We start from the raw sequence: 18,716 nt of genomic DNA, 5'->3' as shown, positions 1-18,716 counted from the left end.
CCAGCAGTGTTTTCTGACGAAAGTTTTGTTCAGTGCTGATTCCTACAGTACACCGCCCGCTGCAGAACGAGCCCAGGTTTTAAAGGTTCTGGATGTGGGCGCCCACACCTCTTTAGCCTTGCATTGTGGGTGAGGTGGGGGCTGTTCTGGGGTGGGCAGGCCCTGCTCCCAGGGTGTTCTAAAGCAGACGGTGAAGGGAGCAGGGGCCACGGTCCCCCACGGCCCCATAGGGCAAGTCCTTTCTCAGGCTGAGCCTCTGGCCTGGGCACCAAAGGCCCTTCTGGGGGACACTACAGAGAAGAGCAAAGTCACATGCTGAGGCTCACGTAGGAAGCCACACCTACCTGAGAAAAGGTGGCTTCGCAGTCCCGTTGGCATCGTTCTGTAAGAAAGATAAAGAAGTTTATGGAGGGCTTGGAATTGGTCTTTTAAAAATTATTTTAGGTAGAGGTAGGGATTTGATATGTTGCCCAGGCTGGTCTCAAACTCCTGAGCTCAAGTGATCCTTCTGGAGACTTTTAATTTAAAGACCTGAAGGTAAAGGCATCTAAAACATGAGGGATGTTTAAAAGCGCCCCAACCTGATATGGGAGACTGTCTACATTCACTTGGAAGAAAATGCTTGGCAGGGCAGTAAGGGTCCTCCCAGGTGTGAGAGCGTGGTGCCACCCGCTCTCACACCTGGGAGGTGTGAGATGTCGGGAGCTCACGTGTGAACGAGCAGTCTGCTAAACTTGGAAAGTTTCACATAATGAAGCTTGAGCAACAGAGCAACATCACAGAAGAAAACGTTTGTGCCAAACAGAACATCTCCGACTCGGGAGAAATGGAGATCCCGCAGGTCCTCAGCCCTGGCCTTTCAAGCGCAGAACCAAGAGACTGGGTGTCCTTTTTGGGAGCTGACTCCTGAAGGATGACATGAAGAACAGGAAGTAAAAATAAAACCCTGTCAGCTTTGGGGGCTGCTAGAGCCAGGGGAAGCTGAAAACTGAGGAAAAGAGAAGATGGAACCAAAGTGCAAAGGGGCCTGCAGGGCTGGGGCCAGGTGTGCACCTTCTTTCCCTCGCTCCAAAAAGCCTGCAGGGTTTAACAATCTTTCCAGCCTGCACACATGGAGCAGAGTCGGGCGGCTGTCCAGGAGAGGGCAGTGTAACACCGTGTGACCAGCCGAGGACCGGCCTCACCGTCCTGACAGCCCCAGGAAGTGGCCCAGCACCCCCGGGGATCTCAGGGAGCATGCAGACCTCTCAGCATCAACTCAGGAGCCCCGCTCTTGCCCGATGCCAGCTCTAGAGTGCAGGCCATTCCTGGACGTGGAGGCCTGGGCCTGGCCTCCTCTGGGGTGGCCTCCACTCAGGTTGGGTGTACAGACTGGAGGCAGAAGGTGGGCTGCGGGCCCCAGGGGCATGGCCTGAGACCTGTTCTACCATCTCCAGAGCCCCTGGGCAGGGCGGCCAGGCCTATCCAGTGTCTGCTTCTGCACTGGAAGCCACTGGCTGGCCTCACACATCTTACAGGGCTTTAAATGGCTGCAAAAGTGATTTCTCCCTGTGGAGCATACAGTGCTTCCCCAGCAGGCTTGGAGGAAGTCCTTGCTGTTGTAAGGTTCAGGCTCTGCAATGCTGACAGGCTAATTCATGATTTTAATGCCCCAGGGTGCCTGTTGCGTGGGCTCACGGTGCTGGCATCCATGGACCCTGTTGCAGAAAGACCTCCTATGGCCCAGAGGGCAGGCGGGAGGGCCATTGCAGGGCCTGAGGCACACTTCATGCCAAGCCTGACTCCACTTGGCCCTCCCCTCCTCTGCCACTGGAGTCATCTGACTCCTCAGAGCCAACACCGTGTCCCTCCCAAGTGCAGCTTCTGCTAGAGGAAGGCGCTTCTCAAAGTGGAAACCAGAAACACCCTCCACCCAGCCCAAGCACACCCCAGAGCTTGTTCACACCCACCTGGGCCTCTAGGGGACTTTAAAACAGTCCCAGTGAATCCTTGCAAGGAACACAGTAAGCAGCACCAACTCCTGCCCGGAGGACAGAGGTGGGAAAAGAACACCTAAGAAAACAGCTTGAAGCCACTCAGAGTCGGGCCAACCCCGTGCACGCCTGGGGCCCAACAATCCTGTTCCCTGTAGGAACAAGCAGGGCACACGCCCAGGGGCCCCGAAACACTCAGGCAGCCCTGGTGAAACAGCCCAGACCGGAAACACCAGATGCCCATCCATGGGAGAGCCAGAACCGGCTTCTGTGCAGATGGTCACCTCACAGTGCCAAGCGACTGTCCCTACGGGGCCACCCCGATGGCCTTCTTCGTGCCAGGGCTCGTGGAATTTGGCCTTAGAGAAGGGATGGTCACGGGCGTGGGCCATGTGGGGGATCCTGGGGGCCGGGAATGTCCTACTGGGTATGCGGAGTCACATTGTGAAAATTCATCGCGCACTTTTCAGTCTGTGGTATTCCATAATACAGTGTTTCCTTTAAAACACGTATTGGACGTGTTCAGGCAGATTTCCCCTTTAACATCTGCTTGTTTCTCAGGGAGCTGAAACCCCAGCACTCCCTCTGGATATGAGGCTGGCAGGAGCCTCTCTGCCTCCCTCTCCATGGCAAAACAGACCCACGATGAGGCTGGGGCTGGGCACATATGGCACCTCTTACCTGGTGGCCTCCAGGGGTCTCACAGCACCCTCCCTGCGTCCCTGACTCAACCGCTTACCTCCCACTCAGCCCACTGCGGTGGTCACTGTGCCCAGACCTGCCCTCTTCCCTGCTCCCTTTCCTTGCAGTGGGGGATACCTCCAGGCCAGAGACTGCACTGCTGCCGGCACCCAGGGCCCCGTGGGCACTGCCTGCTGCATGTTCTGTGTCCCTATCAAGACAGGAGACCCCTAAGGCCACGAAACCAGCAGCCACTAGAGGGTGGGCTGGGCTGCAACTGGGGACTGGAGAGCAAGGCCACCAAATGGCTGACTGCGGCCAGGGTGGACACATCTTGTGACCCCCACCGTCTCCCCTCAAGAATCCAAAATGCGTGTGTAGACACCGGCTGACTGCCCATTGCCCGGTGGCTGTTCCACTCTGCTTTCCTGCCTGTGCAGAGTTTCCGGGATGCCCGCTGTAGGGCCACGTGCCCAGGGTGGGGGACTATCTGATCCGGCTTTCCAAGGGGTCTCAGGCAGCTCGGAGCGCCCAGCACCGATTGTTCCTCAGGCCACAGCAGAGAATGCCGGTGGCCCTCACTGCAGAAGGCAGGACAGAGTGAACGGGGACAGTGCAGGGCGGCCTTACTCCTGAGCAGAAAGAACATCTCTAAAGAACATTTCCAAGCCAGGTGGAGGTCAGTTACTGGCAACAGAAGCAGCCCTCGCTGATAACCTGTCCTCAGTGTGAAAACTCATTCCCGTCCTCGTCTGGGGGCCGGGCTTGCCTTCCAGTTCCCTTCTGATCTAGATCAACTCCTTTATTCTCAAAACGGGGACGCTGAGGCCCAAACAGGGAAAAGCCACTGCTCTGAGTCAGCGGGATCTTTTTGGAAGCCAACGTGCCCTCGTTGTGACGCAAACGAAGATGCGGGCAGGCCTGCACACAGGCTCCGGCTGCTCTCAGGAGGGGCTCACGCTGTGGTGAACACACGCTGTGAAATGCGGGTTTGCTTTTAAAAAGGAGAGCTGTCTGCTTATTTATAATGTTGGAAGGGAGCCAACACTTCTTCACTTGGAACTTCAGGAGAGAATACGTAAATTTAAAAAATGTAGGCTGGCCACAGTGGCTCACGCCTGTAACCCCAGCACATCGGGAGGCCGAGGCAAGAGGACTATCTGAGGCCAGGAGTTTGAGACTAGCTTGGGCAACATAGCGAGATCTTATCATTATTGCCCCCAACTCTAGTCCTAGCGAGTCTCCCCTATCCCCTGGGGAGAAGCCCCTGCTCTCAGATGGTCTAGGGTGCACCGTCACGGGACAGCCGTGGGACTTCCCAGGTAAGTGGGCTACTCCATGGAGGATGGCTCCCTGTACATCTAAGCCTAAGCATTCCAGGGTTAAAATAAACTGCCTGTAACTGACAGTAGCTGTATGTAAAACTACATAGAACATTGTTTTTGGGTGGACGGAGTTTTACTCTTGTTGCCCAGGCTGGAGTGCAATGGCGCAATCTCAGCTCACCGCAACCTCTGCTTCCCAAGTTCAAGTGATTCTCCTGCCTCAGCCTCCCAAGTAGCTGGGATTACAGGCATTCGCCACCATGCCCGGCTAATTTTTTGTATTTTTTTTTTTCTTGAGATTCGGTCTTGCTGTTGCCAGCCTGGAGTGCAGTGGCATGATCTTGGCTCACTGCAACCTCTGTTTCCTGGGTTCAAGTGATTCTCCTGCCTCAGCCTCCCAAGTAGCTGGAAATATAGGTGCCTATCACCAGGCCCAGCTTATTTTTGTATTTTTAGTAGAGATGGAGTTTTGCCACGTTGGTCAGGATGGTCTCCATCTCTTGACTTCGTGATCCACCTACCTTGTCCTCCCAAAGTGCTGGGATTACAGGGGTGAGCCATTGCGCCTGATCAATTTTTTTGTATTTTTAGTAGAGATGGGGTTTCTCCATGTTGGTCAGGCTGGTCTGGAACTCTCAACCTCAGGTGATTCACCCACCTCGGCCTCCCAAAGTGCTGGGATTACAGGTGTCAGCCACTGCGCCTGGCCTAAAAAATGCTTTTAAAAAACATTAGGATGCTTTACCAGCTCTCTTGGATCCTGAGTAGCTGGGACTACAGGTATATGCCTGTAGTCCCAGCTACTCAGGAGCCTTAGGTGAAAGGATCGATTGAGCCCAGGAGGTCGAGACTGCAGTGAGCTGTGATTGTGCCACTGCACTGCAGCCTGGGTGACAGATCGAGACTGTCTCAAAAAAGACGACAGCCTTTGCCACCTGAAAGCCCCAGGGGACTCTGGCACCCTTGAGAGCTAGGGACACAGTCCTGGAACTGTGTGTCAGCTTCCTTCTGTCCACCTGGAGTAACACAGCTTTCCCTAACCACAATGTCTAAACCAGCTGATGATGCTGGAGAAAGCTGTGCTATATCCCAGGCCTGAGTAGCTGGGACTACAGGTGTATGCCACCATGCCTGGCTTTCTTTTTTTTTTTGTCTTTTGAGATGGAGTTTTGTTCTTGTTGCCCTGGCTGGAGTACAATGGTGCAATCTCAGCTCACTGCAACCTCTGCCTCCTGGGTTCAAGTGATTCTCCTGCCTCAACCTCCTGACTAGCTGGAATATAGGTGCCTGCTACCACACCCGGCTAATTTTTTTGGTATTTTTAGTAGAGATGGGATTTCATCACGTTGGTAATGCTGATTTTGAACTCCTGACCTCAGGTGATCCACCCGCCTCAGCTTCCCAAACTGCTGGGATTACAGGCATGAGCCACCATACCTGGTCAGTTTTTTAGTTAATTTTCTATAAAGATGAGGTCTCATTATGTTGCCCAGGCTGATCTTAAACTCCTAGGCTCAAATGATCCTCCAGCCTCGGCCTCCTAAAGTGCTGGGATCACAGGTGTGAGCCACCACGCTCGGCAGCCTGCCATCTTTTGAGCCTCAGCCATGGTCCCTGCTTCTCGACCACCACGATAAGGATCAAAGTTTTTATTTTTATATCTATATTGAGATGATTCTCTCTCTGTTGTGCAGGCTGGACTCGAGTTCCTGGGCTCAAGTGATTCTACCACCTAGGCCTTCCAAGTAGCTGGGATCACAGGCATGAGCCAGCATGCCCAGCTAGAGCAAGTTTTTAAACGGAACGCTGTCCTATTTTGTATGATCTATTCCTAACTGTCCAATGTGGCAGCCACGAGCTGTATATGGCTACTTAATTAAAATAAAATTTGCCGGACACAGTGGTTCATGCCTGTAATCCCAGCACTTTGGGAGGCTGAGGCATGTGGATCACCTGTGGTCGGGAGTTTGAGACCAGCCTGGCCAACATGGAGAAACCTCACCTCTACTAACAATACAAAAATGGGCATGGTGGTAGTCACCTGTAATCCCAGCTACTTGGGAGGCTGAGGCATGAGAATCGCTTGAACCCGGGAGGTGGATGTTGCCATGAACTGAGATCATGCCACTGCACTCCAGCCTTGCGACAGAGCAAGACTCAATCTCAAAAAACAAAATAAACACATAAATGAAAATAAATACAATGAAACGTCCAGTTCCTTTGTTGCACCATCTGTTTTTCAAGCGCTCTGCTGCCCTGTGTGCCTGTGGCTGATGGACCGGGCAGGGGGCATTTCCATCTGCGCTGCTCGTCCCTGACACAGATGCTTGATCTGTGCTCCCTGCTGGTTCAGGAGGCTGCGAGGCCAGGAGGCCCAGAACACACAGCCATTCCCTGCTCCCAGCTACGGCCCATGGAGCAGCGCTGACGCTTCTGCAGGCTGCTTCCCGCAGCTGCACTCCCAGAACTCCTGACTGGGATCGGTCTGGATGAAACGTGGTTGCTTGTCTAGCAGAAGGAGCGCTATTGGCTGGGCGCAGTGGCTCACGCCTGTAATCCCAGCACTTTGGGACGCCAAGGTGGGTGGATCATGAGTTCAGGAGTTCAAGACCAACCTGGCCAAGATGGTGAAACCCTGTCTCTACTGAAAACTACAAAAATTAGCCAGGCGTGGTAGTGTATGCCTGTAATCCCAGCTACTCAGGAGGCTGAGGCAGGAGAATCTCTTGAACCCGTGTGGCAGAGGTTGCAGTGGGCTGATATCGGACCACTGTACTCCAGCCTGGATGACAGAGTGAGACTCCCTCTCAAACAAAACAAAACAAAACAAAAAGGAGCACATGCAGAAGCCGGATGCAGGTGACCGTTGTGGTCCCCACCACCCCTCGCAACGCTTTTGTAGTCTGCACAGGATGTTAAAATAACAGTGCGCAGAAGGCCACGGGGTTTCCTGCTGGGAAAGTGCGCTGATGTGGAGGCCGGGAATGGGGTTTCTAATCTGCCATGGGCCCTGGAGAGCGGCTGTCATTCTTCTGTGCCTCCCTTTCTCCATTTCCCGAGGCCCCGCAATCCCTCTACCTCCTGGGAAGTCCCAGCACAGGCACCACACAGGAAGCGCCATGAGGGTGCGAAGGGCATGCAGGTACAAAAGACAGGAGGGGGCCACGGGCTGGTGGCGCCACTCCCCTCGCAGCCCAGCCAGAACCCAGGCAGCAGCGTGGGGGTTCGTCCTGGCTCTCTGGCTGCTGCCCGACCCCAGCTCTTGAGTCCCCCCAGGGCACCACAATGCCTGGGCCTTGTGTTTCTGCTGAAGCTCATGCCTCAGAGCTTGGCTCCGATGCTTTCCTCCTAGAAGCCTCCCCTGATACGTCCCAGGAAGCCTGGCCTCTCCCCTTGTCCTAGCCCCAGGCGTCGTGTGCTCCCTGGACTCCACCCCTGCGTGGGTCTCATTCCTGTTTGTGTCCCGAAGGCCTGGCACTAGCCGCCCCCTAGATGCTGGCTGGATGAGTGCTGATGGGATGGTCTCATCTCTGTCCACAAAACCCCTCCCCTACAGCCGAACCCTCCCTGCCACGTGACTGTGTTGACAGAAGTCTGCTGTCCAGGGAATATCAGCTGCTGTCAGTGATAAGCATGACCTCCCTGTGGGCGTCAACTCCACCCCTGTGCTGCACAGGCCTTCTCGTCGATTTCAGTGATCATTAAGTTAATCGGCAATCATGACTCACACAGAATCAATGACAACTGAAATTATTAGAATCCACAGAAGGAGGGCATTCTCATTAGCTATTTGGGGCTTTTGAATGTTCTTGGATGAAACCAGAAATGAAAGGCTGCTAAAATCAAAGACTGAAAAGCCTTCTAGCTTTCAAGACAGAAAGGGGGCACCTAAAGATGATGGTGTATGAGTGTGTGTGCGCCTGCGTGCATGCATGCATGTGTGTGTGTCTGTGTGGTGGAGGTGGGAGGGAGGGTGGTCTGTGGGGGAGTGAGCTTTGGCGGGTGCGGCCCTTGGAGGCAGCCGGGGACAGGATGACTGGAAATCTCTCCCATGAGGGGGACAGGCTGAAGCCTGTGGGTACGAGCTGAGAACAGGATCTCAGGTGGGAAGGGTGGCAGTGGTGTCCACCTGGGCCAGCTGTGCCATGGAGGCTACCGAGCACCAGGTCGCCCCCTATAGGCAGCCCCAGCCCAGCCCAGCCCAGCCCAGCCCAGCCCAGCCCAGCCCTCTGGGTCAGGGCCGTGGGTCGTGGGAGACAATGGTGTGTGTGCTTTGCAGGAGGAAGTAGAAAGCCTCAGGTCGCTAGCAGCTGCCCGACACTGACACAATGTCATGATTCAGCCAAGGAAGAGGTTTAAAAATGAAGCCAGGTCACCTTTACACTCCCCAGTGCTAAGTAAGGAAGAATCTGTCATTACTGAGTATACTGATACTTAAAACCAGGCTTCTTCAATTCATCCAGTTCCCTGAAGTAAGAACGGCAGTGACAATGCTTTCTTCACCAAGCTTCACCCACATGATAGATACACTGACAATAGCGTGTTTTCATTTCATAACACCAGAGACTATCCTGTGTTGGCCAAAGTGTCGGTGTTCTCACTTATAATTCCAGACTGATTTTTTTTTTTTTGAGACGGAGTCTCCCTCTGTCGCCAGATTGGAGTGCAGTGGAACGATCTTGGCTCGCTGCAACCCCTGCCTCCCGGGTTCAAGTGATTCTCCTGCCTCAGCCTCTCAAGTAGCTGGGATTACAGGCATGTGCCACCATGCCTGGCTAATTTTTTGTATTTTTCAGTAGAGACAGGGTTTCTCCATGTTGGTCAGGCTGGTCTCGAACTCCTGACCTCAGGTGATCCAAAGTGCTGGGATTACAAGTGTGAGCCACCGTGCCCGGCCCAGAACTAACGGATTTTTGGGGGCAAGATTCTTTTACCTTGAAAGGCATTATCCAACCATTAAAGCAGCAGGCTAGGCGAACATCAACAGCTATGATCATCACAAAAAGAGACAAACACATGTCCCTGTGTGCCTCCTCCCATTGAAATGCTCCAGCAAAACCGAACAGGCAAACAAGCAAAGCAGCAACAGACTCTGAGCAGGGCCTGAGGCCTTACTACCAATTTACAGAAATACAGGAGACACGGGGGAATGCAGCAAGGACGCCATCAGCAAAACCCACGTGGGGGACACCCACCAGGACAAACGACTGGTTCTTTTACAAACAGATTGCAAAGAAAGAGAGACAGAAGGGGAGATGGGCAGATAGGGAAGGCCTCACGAGACCATCCACCAATTACAATGTGTGGAGCTGATCTGGATCCAGATTCAAACAACTACGCTGTCAGCAATTTTCATTTTATGTTTTCGGGGACAGGGTCTCTGTCACCCAGGCTGGAGTGCAGTGGTATGATCACGGTTCACAGCAGCCTTGACCTTCTGGGTTCAAGCGATTCTCCCACCACAGCCTCCCAAACAGATGAGACTACAGGCATGTGCTGTAACACCTGGCTAACTTTTGTATTTTTTTGTAGATAAGGGGTTTTGCTATATTGCCCAGGCTGGTCTAAAACTCCTGGGCTCAAGCGATCCTCCTGCCTTGGCCTCCCAAAGTGTTGGAATTACAGATGTGAGCCGTTGCACCTGGCCTCAAAGACATTTTGAATACAATTTCAAAAGCTAGCATTCCTAAACCAAAGCATGCCACTGTAGCCTACACTGAGGCAGGTCTATGTTCCCAGACGCCTCAAGGCTCACACGGAGTCACACGAAGGTCTGGGGCACATTTTAGAAGTGCATCCATTTCCTATAATTGAGAGACTCTGCCTGGGCACCACTCACAGCTGAACAAAGGCCCCACACACAAGGTATAGAACCCTGGCTCCTTCATCCAAAGTAAGACAGCTCCTGGAGCGCGGGGTGCAGACACCACTGCCCAGCCTCCTTCCCTTCTCCCACGGGTCTCACGCCAGGGCGCACCAACCTCAGCCAACCCAAGCCGGGAGTGACGTCCAGCCGCATTCCTCCCCACCCCACCATCACCTCACCTTGTATTATTCTCTGCATGGCTTTTGTGTTTTTTTTTTTGAGACGAAGTCTCGCTCTTGTCCCCAAGGCTGGAGTGCAGTGGCGTGATCTCAGCTCACTGCAACCACTCCCTCCCGGGTTCAAGCCATTCTCTTGCCTCAGCTTCCCGAGGAGCTGGGATTACAGGGGCCCATCACCACGCCCGGCTAATTTCTGCATTTTTAGTAGAGATAGGGTTTCACTGCGTTGGCCAGGCTGGTCTTGAACTCATGACCTCAGGTGATTCGCCTGCCTCAGCCTCCCAAAGTGCTGGGATTACAGGCGTGAGCCACCACACTCGGCCCTCTGCATGGCTTTTATCTAGATGTTTTTGTTTATTTTTTATTGTCTGCTTCCTATCACTAGAACGAAGTTCCGAAGAGGCAGGGTCTTGCCTTGTTCATCTCTATCTGGAGAGCCTGCACCAGGGCCTGGTGTCCAGCAGACATGCACGGTTGCGGGAATGGATGAATTGGTTCTGGGAGCCCAGGTGGTATGCTAGGCCCCCAGAGGCATTTTAAGGTTATCTTTCAGGGTTATCTTTAACCTTAAGACCCCAGACCAGAGGGTTTAGGGTTAAAGATAACATATGGAGTGCCTGGGAGTACACTTTCTAAAGAAAGATGAACTTAGCACTTTTAACCTAAGCCTCCCTTCAGAACATATGAAAATGGAAGAAAATCGTGATTAAATGGCTAAAAGACTGCAGCCAGGCAGGAGAGATAAGAAACCTAATAAAATCTAGCAAGCTGGGGGCTACTGTGTGTAAACTGTCACCGACAAGATAGAGGGCTGGAGTCAAGAAGGTTAAAGGCTGCACGACAAGGAAGGGAATCTAGAGGCTCAAAGGTGACGAGACCCCCTCCTCCTCCTCCCCAGCGACCGTCCTCCCACTGGGGGCAGAGCAGAGCAAGGTTGTCACAGTGGGAACAGCGCCCCGTGCCTCCCAGTGGCAGCGAGTCCGGTACACAGGACGTCCCCGTGCAGCTTTACTCACAGGAGCCACGGTCTCTGGCTTAGACGCCGGCGACTTGAAGGTGGATGTAGTTCTGGCCGCGTCCGCCCTCTTGTCGGCAGCTGCCCCCATGGACAAGCATTCCAGGTAGTCGGGTGGGGGGATCACAACGCTGCTGCTCTCAGACAAGTTCACGGTGCTGATGCTTCTCACCGGCGCGGGGCTCAAACCCAAAAAGGACAGAGCACACACATAAGACAAGGTCTCACCGGGCAAACCCCAAACATCCTCCGTGTCCCTGACCAAGGATGATAGTAATGAGCGATCACAAATCAAAAACGGAACTCAAGTCTCACACACACCTCCACACGCAGTACATGTGTCAATACAAAACACTCTTAGTTTTTTTGTTTTGTTTTTTTGCCACAGAGTCTCATTCTGTCATCCAGGCTGGAGTGCAATGGCGTGATCTTGGCTCACTGCAACCTCTGTCTCTCGGGTTCAAGCAATTATCCTGCTTCAGCCTCCCAAGTAGCTGGGATCACAGGCTTGTGCCACCACCCCTGGCTAATTTTTGTATTTTTAGTTGAGATGGGGTTTCACTATGTTGGCCAGACTGGTCTCAAACTCCTGACCTTGTGATCCACCCCCTTGGCCTCCCAAAGTGCTGGGATTAGAGGTGTGAACCACCGCACTTGGCCTCATTTTCTTTTTCTTTTTTGTTTTTGAGACAAAGTCTCACTCTGTCGCCCAGGCTGGAGTGCAGTGGCACGATCCTGGCTCACTGCAACCTCCGCCTCCCAGGTTCAGGCAATTCTCCTGCCTCAGCCTCCTGAGTAGCTGGGATTACAGGCGTGTGCCACCACGCCCAGCTAATTATTATATTTTTAGTAGAGACGAGGTTTTGCCATGTTGGTCAGGCTGGTCTCGAACTCCTGACCTCGTGATCCACCCGCCTCTGCCTCCCAAAGTGCTGGGATTACAAGCGTGAGCCACCGTGCCTGGCCTGGCCTCATTTTTTAAAGTGGGGGCCCACCCTCATGGGGCTGCTGAGAGAATTAAATGAGAGAGTCAATGCAGTAACTACTGTTATTATCTGGCCTGGAATATGTATTTGGGGGTTTTCAGCAAGGAGGTGCTCGGTGAAGGTCATCAGGGTAGTTCAGGCCATGGGAGTGGACGAGATGGCCCAGCACAGGCAGGAAGGATGGACCCAGGGCAACCCCCAAGAACACTGATGCTTAACTGATGGGCAGAAGAGGGTGTAAAGAGCTGGTGAGGCAGATGACAAACAGAGCACAGGTCAAGCAGCCAGGGTCACAGAACATTCCAGAAAAAGCATACAACAGTGCTAAGGGCTGCTACGTAAGATAAGGATGGAAAACACATGCCTTGGATTTAGCGACCAGAAGGTGCAGGGGACAGGGAGGGCGTTTCAGGGCGCCGCAGAAGTGGGGAGAAGAGGTGGCCTGGGCTGTGTCTCCTCACAGCAGACAGTCAGCAAAGCTCAGGGACAACAGAAATCACGGCAGACAGCACCGTGAGCCACAGTCTCATCTCTCACTGATCCACGAGAGCCGAGGCTGAGGGCAGGGCCTGCGACAGAGCTAGAGCTAGATGGTGATGGGTTATGGAGACATCAGGCAGGGGTTTCTGTCGCTGAGAGAGCTCAGCCACACTCAGGGCTACCTTGGCGTGGGCACAGTCATTGTTTCCGTCTCATTTTCTTCTAGCAACTTCGTGTATGATGACGGGAACCAGCCTCTCCTACAGGCAAAGAGGGAGAAAAGACCCCATCAGCAGTAGGCAAGTGGGCAGGGCAACCACCCTGAACAGCCTGATGAAAGCTCAGGGCAGACTGCACCATAAAGGCCCACATGTGGAGTGGATGAAATTAAGGCTTTGAATAGATAAATATGGACTTTCACATACACTGAACAATGTGTATTGTTAAAAGCTTTTCTTGGATAGGCAAGGTGGCTCATGCCTGTAATTCCAGCACTTTGGGAGACTGAGGCAGGTAGATCATGAGGTCAGGAGTTCAAGACCAGCCTGGCCAATATGGTGAAACCCTGTCTCTACTAAAAATACAAAAATCAGCTGGGCGTAGTAGCAGGCGCCTGTAATCCCAGCTACTCAGAAGTCTGCTTGAGTCCAGGAGGTGGAGGTTGCAGTGAGCTGAGATTGTGCCATTGCACTCCAGCCTGGGCAACAGAGCGAGATTCAGTCTCAAAAACCAACAAACAAAAGTTTTCCTTCTTTTTTTTTTAAATACAGACAGGCTCTCACTCTGTCGCCCAGGCTGGAGTGAATGGGGCGATCATAGCTCACTGTGGCCTCAAACTCCTGGGCTCAAGCAATCCTCCTGCCTCAGCATCTGAGTAGCTGGGACTAGAGGTGTGTACCACCATGCCTGGCTAAAAAGCAATATATGTTGTATGTATAACATTAATTTGATTTGGATTACCCTTTTATTTATTTTTCATATGGTTTTATTTAATACATCTGAACAATCTATTTAGAAAACTGACAAGCTAGTTACAGTAAGACTTGCGCACATACTTATGGCTGAAATTATGAGGATGGCATTCAAACTACCTATGTGCTAAACCTTAACAAAGTATATCTGATATGCAGATTATCCTCAAGAAATCAAATGCTAATTATTATTATTATTTTTTTCTTTTTGAGATGGAGTCTTGCTGTCACCCAAGGTTGGAGTGCAGTGGCACCATCTCAGCTCACTGCAACCCCCATCTCCCAGGTTCAATCCCAGATTCTCCTGCCTCACCTTCCCGAGTAGCTAGGATTACAGGTGCCCACCACCACACCTGGCTACTTTTTGTATTTTTAGTAGAGATGGGGTTTCACCATGTTGACCAGGCTGGTCTGGAAACTCCTGACCTCAGGTAATCCACCGGCCTTGGCCTCCCCAAGTGCTGGGATGCTCAGCACTCAGCTAAATGCTAAATTTTTTTAAAAAACAAAAGAATGTTTACTACTTTCAGAGAGGTGACTTCACATGATCTAATAACCTAGGCATGCACCATTGTATCTCTACATGCACAGACATACAGAAAATAGCCTTGGATAGAATAACTCAAGTTAACTAGAACTAAACCATAAACTTAACTTCAGCTAAAATGTGAACATGTCCACAAAGATGACTTGCAGCTTGGCTGCTCTGGAAGGGAGTGGCCGTCTGGAGCCCTGCGGGGACCATCACACCCAGACTTACGCCTTGGACGTGTCATGTTCTCCATACAGCCAGCCATCCTTCTCCTCGGAGATGAGCAGCGTGATGATGTCTCCCTGGGCAAAGCTGAGTAAGGTGTTGGCCCCTGCAGTGTGCGGGAAGATGGTCTTCACTTTCTGCTTTTTCATCATGTTCAGTCCAGTTGCAACCGAAACCGATCGTTGTAAACTGGGATCTTCAGAAGTATCTGTTGGAGGGGGTGTAGCGGTAATGGCTTCTCAAAGCATGAGAATCAATAGGCACATTCCAATGAGCAAACCCCAGACAGCCACCTGTGCCCATCTTGCCACCAACGCTCCTTCTGTGGAAACTGACCCTGTCCTATTTCCTTGCCTTGATCATTGCCCAGAAGGGACAGGGACTGCTGAGAAACAGAGGCAGCCCGCGGCCTGAAGCCACGCACAGTGCGGAAGAGGATCCCTGCAGCTGCGGGCTCCTTTCCAGACCCAAGGACAAGGCAGCGTCTGCCGGGTTTATCTGCACTCTGCTTTGGCCAGGATAGCTCTCCTGAGAGAGGCAAACTGCTCCGTCGCCAAACTGCCCTTGCAATTGCAATCGCACAGGCAGGCTGGGGCCATGGTTCAAACCCAACTGTCCATGTCCACAAAGAAAAGAAACTGCAAATGCAGTCGGTCTTGTCATGCTGGCTGCTCAGCTTCTCACCCCCAGGCGTGGGAAGGATGAGGTGAGGATGAGTTCCATTTATGGAGTCCTCACCAGGGGCCCGTCACCAATCTCAATGCCTCACAGCTGCCATCCTGCCAGGCTCCCAGGAGGAAGGTGCTGCCATCATCCACAGGACAGACCCCACAGCTGGCAAGTGCTGGGCTGGGCCAGGAAGCAGCTCCAGCAGGCCCACCCCAGAACCTCTACTCATGAGCACGAGGCTGTACTGTTCATGTTTCCATTCAAACACAGGCTGATATTTCCACTTCAGGGAAAAAAAAGGTAAAATATATACATAAATGTATGCATAACATTTGAGACAGTCTCATTCTGTTGCCCAGGTTGGAGTATAGTGGCAGGATCACAGCTCACTGCAGCCTGGACTTCCCAGGCTTAAAGGATCCTCCCTCCTCAGCCTCCTACGTAGCTAGGACTACAGGCACACACTGCCATGCCAGGCTCATTTAAATTTTTTTGTAGAGACAGTGTCTCACCATGTTGCCCTGTCCGGTCCTGACCTCCTGGCCTCAAGCGATCCTCCCACCTTGGCCTCCCAAAGTGCTGGGATTATAGGTGTGAGTCACTGCTTCTGGCTCTTTTAAAAATTTATATATTTTTTGTTTTCCATTCAAGTTTTCCCAAGCTAGTAATACAGCAAGCATCTTTAATTTAAAACAATGCCAGATCTTTTTCTGCTTTATTCTTGCAGATTCTTCATGATTACAACATACACCTTGCTGCCCCTTTAACCTGCCACTCTCTACCTTGCTGGTGTTGAACCCACCAGCAATTTTCTTTTCTTTTTGAGACAGAGTCTCAGTCTGTTGTCCAGGCTGGAGTGCAGTGGTGCGATCTCAGCTCACTGCCACCTCTGCCTCCTGGGTTCAAGCAATTCTCCTGTCTCAGCCTCTCGAGTAGCTGGGACTACAGGCACATGCCTCCACCTCTGGCTAAGTTTTGTACTTTTAGTAGAGGCGGGGTTTCACCATATTGGTCAGGCTGGTCTCGAACTGTTGACTTTAGGTGATCCACCTGCCTCAGCCTCCCAAAGTGCTGGGATTACAAGCATGAACCACCACACCCGGCCTCCATTTATTTGGAAATATATTAATTCTCAAGAGTATGTTTGCGCTGGCTAAACATCAGTCAGTGCACAGAACTGGTGAGTGTCAGAGAAATCTATCACTTATCAGTGTGTCTCATCGTCTAGACCTGTATTTGTTCTGACCTCACGCCTGCACAGCCAGGGCTGAATGTATCCACCATACCTGCTTGTTTACCTCCAGACCTTGCAACACATTTATCCAAAATATTTATTTCACAGCTTATCTTAAAACAAATTTAAAATGTATCTTCAAAGAAATCTCTTACCTGTTGAATTATTTATCCTTTCTGATTTTGGTGCGGCTGTTGCTGGGTTATTAAACATATCGATCAAAGGACTGGTATACGCTCGGCCTGAAGGAGCAGGGGGCATCTTTGGTGAGCATTCAGAAAGGGTGTCGTAATCTTTCCCAACCTGTGAAAAATTCTGTATTAGTCTAATATTAGTATCACGCAGAATTGGAATTACATGGATTCCCCAGGCTGTTTTTTTTTTAAATCATAGGCTTTATTTTTATTTATTTATTTTGAGAGAGTCTCACTCTGTGGCCCAGGCTGGAGTGTAGCGGTATGATCTCGGCTCACTGTAACCTCCGTCTCCCAGATTCATATGATTCTCCTGCTTCAGCCTCCCAAGTAGCTGGATTACAGGCAGGTGCTACCACACCTGGCTATTTTCTGTATTTTTAGTAGAGATGGGGTTTTATCGTGTTGGCCAGGCTGGTCTCGAACTTCTGACCTCAAGTGATCAGCCTCCCAAAGTTACAAGGGTAGGACACGGGGGTAGAGGCTGGGGTCTTTATTTCTTCTACCACATTCATGATTTTCTCTCGCACTTTGATGGCGTCAGTGCAGGTCTCCTGCCACCGACCCTGGGCATGGTGGCACATGCCTGTTGTCCCACTACTCGGGAGGCTGAGGCAGGAGAATCGCTTGAACCCAGGAGGCGGTGGTTGCAGTGAGCTGAGATCACAGGTGTGAGCCACTGCGCCCGGCCACATTTCAGGGGGTTTGAGATGGGCAGAAAGAGCAGCCCCGCATGTTTAAACTACCTGCTACATCCCAGTCTCCACACAGAGCCCATGTTCAAAGATCAGCAAACTACAAATGTGTGAATTCATTACTGTGAATACTTTGATGCCTGTTTTTTTCTTGAAGTGCCTGACATTGTGATGAATAGCATCAGAGTGTGTCTCATTTATTTTGTGATACCTATAGTTCCTTCCTTGGGAATAAACTTAGTTGAAATGATTACAATTAAAAACAGTAAGAAGCTGGGTGCGATGGCTCACACCTGTAATCCCAGCACTTTGGGAGGCTGAGGCGGGAGGATCAGGTCAAGAGATAGAGACCATCCTGGCCAACATGGTGAAACCCCATCTCTACTAAAAATACAAAAATTAGCTGGGTGTGGTGGCGCATGCCTGTAGTCCCAGCTACTCGGGAGGCCGAGGCAGGAGAATCGCTTGAACCCAGGAGGCGGTGGTTGCAGTGAGCCAAGATGGTGCCACTGCACCCAGCCTGGTGACAGAGCGAGACTCCATCTCCAAAATAAAAATAAAAAAATTGGCTGGGCGCAGTGGCTCAAGCCTGTAATCCCAGCACTTTGGGAGGCCGAAGCGGGTGGATCACAAGGTCAAGAGATCAAGACCATCCTGGTCAACATGGTGAAACCCTGTCTCTACTAAAAATACAAAAAATTAGCTGGGCAGAGTGGCACGTGCCTGTAATCCCAGCTACTCAGGAGGCTGAGGCAGGAGAATTGCCTGAACCCAGGAGGCGGAGGTTGCGGTGAGCCGAGATTGTGCCATTGCACTCCAGCCTGGGTAACAAGAGTGAAACTCCGTCTCAAAAAAAAAAAAAAAAAAAAAAAATTTTAAAATACAAAAAATTAGCCAGGTATGGTGGTGGGCACCTGTAATCCCAGCTACTTGGGAGGCTGAGGCAGGAGAATTGCTTGAACCCAGGAGGTGGAGGTTGCAGTGAGCAGAGATCACACCATTGCACTCCAGCCTGGGCAACAGAGCAAGACTTCATCTCAAAAAAAAAAAAAAAAAAACCCAACCAAAAAACCCACTAAGAATAAAATTTCCAAAACAAAGATAATAGCACCAAACATAGTTCAAAACATGTACCCAGCTAACTTCACACCTGAATGTAAGAGGATAGAGGTGCAAAAAGGTGGCCTTGGAAGTCATAAAGGAGGACTTGTGATTTCTACCATCAAAGACGAATTTGGCCCGGATGAAGTTAGGAAATATACAATTGAAATCTGGAAGAGAAAACTGACTCCTACCACATTGCTTCTCTCGATCATGGGCGAAGGCTGAGGTGTCCCGGACACGGGAGTACAGGCTGGGGTCTTTATTTCTTCGATCATATTCATGATTTTCTCTGGCACTTTGATGGCGTCAACGCAGGTTTCCTGCCACCGAGGCAGCCTGGAATTCAGTAGTTCTGCAGACTGCAAGTCCAAAAGAAGAAGACTAAAGACAAAGACGACTGTTTGAAGAGCTGAGAAAAATTCCATCTCGTCATGTTGCTGATAACATATTACTGGCTTAGCATCAGAGTGTGGGGGCTCTGGGTTAAACTCGGGGAGCAGTTTAAGCACCTAGGGCATCTGCTGTATCTCACTGGCCGAGAGGGGCATACACTGTCAATCAAACAGAAATTTCCTGCTCTCTCTCTG

General features: G+C 51.5%; 1 protein-coding gene across 5 annotated transcripts in view; it reads right to left on the bottom strand.

The window, feature by feature from the left end:
• BAIAP2L1 (BAR/IMD domain containing adaptor protein 2 like 1) overlaps positions 1-18,716 on the bottom strand; it is a 130,888-nt gene that overhangs the window by 2,377 nt on the left and 109,795 nt on the right. For all 5 annotated transcript variants that reach the window (XM_012455487.3, XM_064376429.1, XM_064376430.1 and 2 more), the window contains 6 exons: positions 18,321-18,488; positions 16,292-16,439; positions 14,237-14,441; positions 12,688-12,765; positions 11,041-11,221; positions 345-382 (listed from right to left, as the gene is read on the bottom strand). In XM_012455487.3, coding sequence (XP_012310910.2) covers positions 345-382; positions 11,041-11,221; positions 12,688-12,765; positions 14,237-14,441; positions 16,292-16,439; positions 18,321-18,488 — 818 coding nt within the window. The remainder of the gene's footprint in view (positions 1-344; positions 383-11,040; positions 11,222-12,687; positions 12,766-14,236; positions 14,442-16,291; positions 16,440-18,320; positions 18,489-18,716) is intronic.

This window comes from Aotus nancymaae, unplaced genomic scaffold (assembly GCF_030222135.1).
Source record: "Aotus nancymaae isolate 86718 unplaced genomic scaffold, 86718_ANA_hifiasm-v0.15.2.pri h1tg000015l_0, whole genome shotgun sequence".
NCBI classification, from domain to species: domain Eukaryota; kingdom Metazoa; phylum Chordata; class Mammalia; order Primates; family Aotidae; genus Aotus; species Aotus nancymaae.
Note: the sequence above shows the minus strand (reverse complement) of the source record. Positions and strands in the feature narration are given on the sequence as shown.